Source organism: Octodon degus, unplaced genomic scaffold, assembly GCF_000260255.1.
Source record: "Octodon degus isolate 3935 unplaced genomic scaffold, OctDeg1.0 scaffold00113, whole genome shotgun sequence".
Taxonomy (NCBI): domain Eukaryota; kingdom Metazoa; phylum Chordata; class Mammalia; order Rodentia; family Octodontidae; genus Octodon; species Octodon degus.
In genome coordinates, this window is record NW_004524689.1 from 758,433 (window position 1) to 759,957 (window position 1,525).

Consider the following 1,525-nt stretch of genomic DNA (forward strand, 5'->3'; position numbering starts at 1 on the left):
AAAAAATGTAGCTCAGCTGGTTTACTCTACAAAGACAGAAAATTTTATTTTATTTTAAGAGACAGAAAATTTAAAAAAAAAAAAGAAAAAAGAAGAAAAAAAGCAAAGGCTCCTTTTCCATGCGAACTCTGAGCGCTGCCCCACTACCTGCCCCCACTGCAGTAGGCCACTTCTGCCCGATCCCACATGTCACAGAGCCCACAGCCACGCACCCTGATTTGGTTCTTGAGCTGCTCGGCTTCCTGCCGTAACTGGTCAAGTTCGCTCATCCTTAGGTCCTAGTACTCTTGCCGCCACCACAGAGAATCCGGGATCTGAAAAGATACCACACAGAAAGAGCCACATGAGTGTTAGGGAATTCAAGAAGCAGAGGAGGCTCAGCCCAATGGTTGCATTGTAGAGACCCTTTCTCAGCATCTGTGGCAACTTACACAAACACGGTGTGGGCTGGGGTAGTAAGACAAGAATTTGGCACACACCAGTGTGCACTTGTGCACGGCCCAATACCTGGGGACCACACACTGCTGGGAGCATCAGGGGACTGGAAAAAGAAAAGGTCTCCAAGAAGTGATTCTCATGGCAGGGCCTGGTCTCCCATAAATGAAGAACACTGAGCTGGGGAGATGGCTCAGTACAGTAAGTGCTTGCCTGGCAAGCGTGTACAAATTTGGGGGCCGGGGAGATAGCTCAGTAGAAGAAGCACTTGCCTGGCAAGCGCAAGAGCCTGAGCTCAATCCCTAGTTCTGCAAACAAACGAACAAACAAACACAACACTCTCCTTCATCAGTAGCACACTGCCATGCAAAAATTTAGGGGCAATTACTTTAGAGACAGCACTGAGGTGGCCTGGCAAACTAGACCTGTGGGCCACAGCAGCGACTATGACGAAAGATCACTAGTGTCCAGTTGTGTTCCTGGCCCACTCAACAAGGAAAGGGAGGCCCTGGGACCTCAGCAGGCTCAGAAACCACACCTTGCTTCTAGGTATGGGCAGAGTCCGGCCCAGAGTGTCCTGCATACCAACTCAAGTCACGCAGACGGTACTCCCCAAATCAGAGCAGAAGAAAACCACCCAGTAAACAATAGACTCCCCTTCCCCAGAGGATTTGACAGACAGGAGTGGCATTTATTTTTTACAAGATCTCAGCTGATAAATCAGTTGCAACATAAACATGACCAAAGCATCACAAGGTGAAGACAGAATTACTTCATTTTAATCACTTAAGAACAGAATTAGCTCCCACACACAAATAAAGAAGACCTCAAAAACACATCTGAGGAAAATTACCTGGAAGGCTCAAAACCTTACAAGTTCGTAAATCTTTCCCATTCTACACAGGAACATTCAAATCACTTCACATAACCTATTCTTGACGTGCACCAATAAATACAATAGAACCACTCCTGGCTACTTCCTTGGCCACCAGGCCAGGCCACGTGGGACAGGAAGGCAAGAAGTGTCCACAGGAGACCAAGGAAAGCCTATAATGGCAGCTGTAGCCTGAGGCAGAGCACCCTGCACAGA

At 47.8% G+C, this 1,525-nt stretch overlaps 1 protein-coding gene across 1 annotated transcript in view; it reads right to left on the reverse strand.

The window, feature by feature from the left end:
- Gnb1 (G protein subunit beta 1) overlaps positions 1-314 on the reverse strand; it is a 27,322-nt gene extending 27,008 nt beyond the window's left edge. Inside the window, exon 1 of the mRNA XM_004639690.2 lies at positions 213-314. Coding sequence (XP_004639747.1) covers positions 213-269 — 57 coding nt within the window. The 5' untranslated portion in view covers positions 270-314. The remainder of the gene's footprint in view (positions 1-212) is intronic.
- Positions 315-1,525: the final 1,211 nt, after the last annotated feature.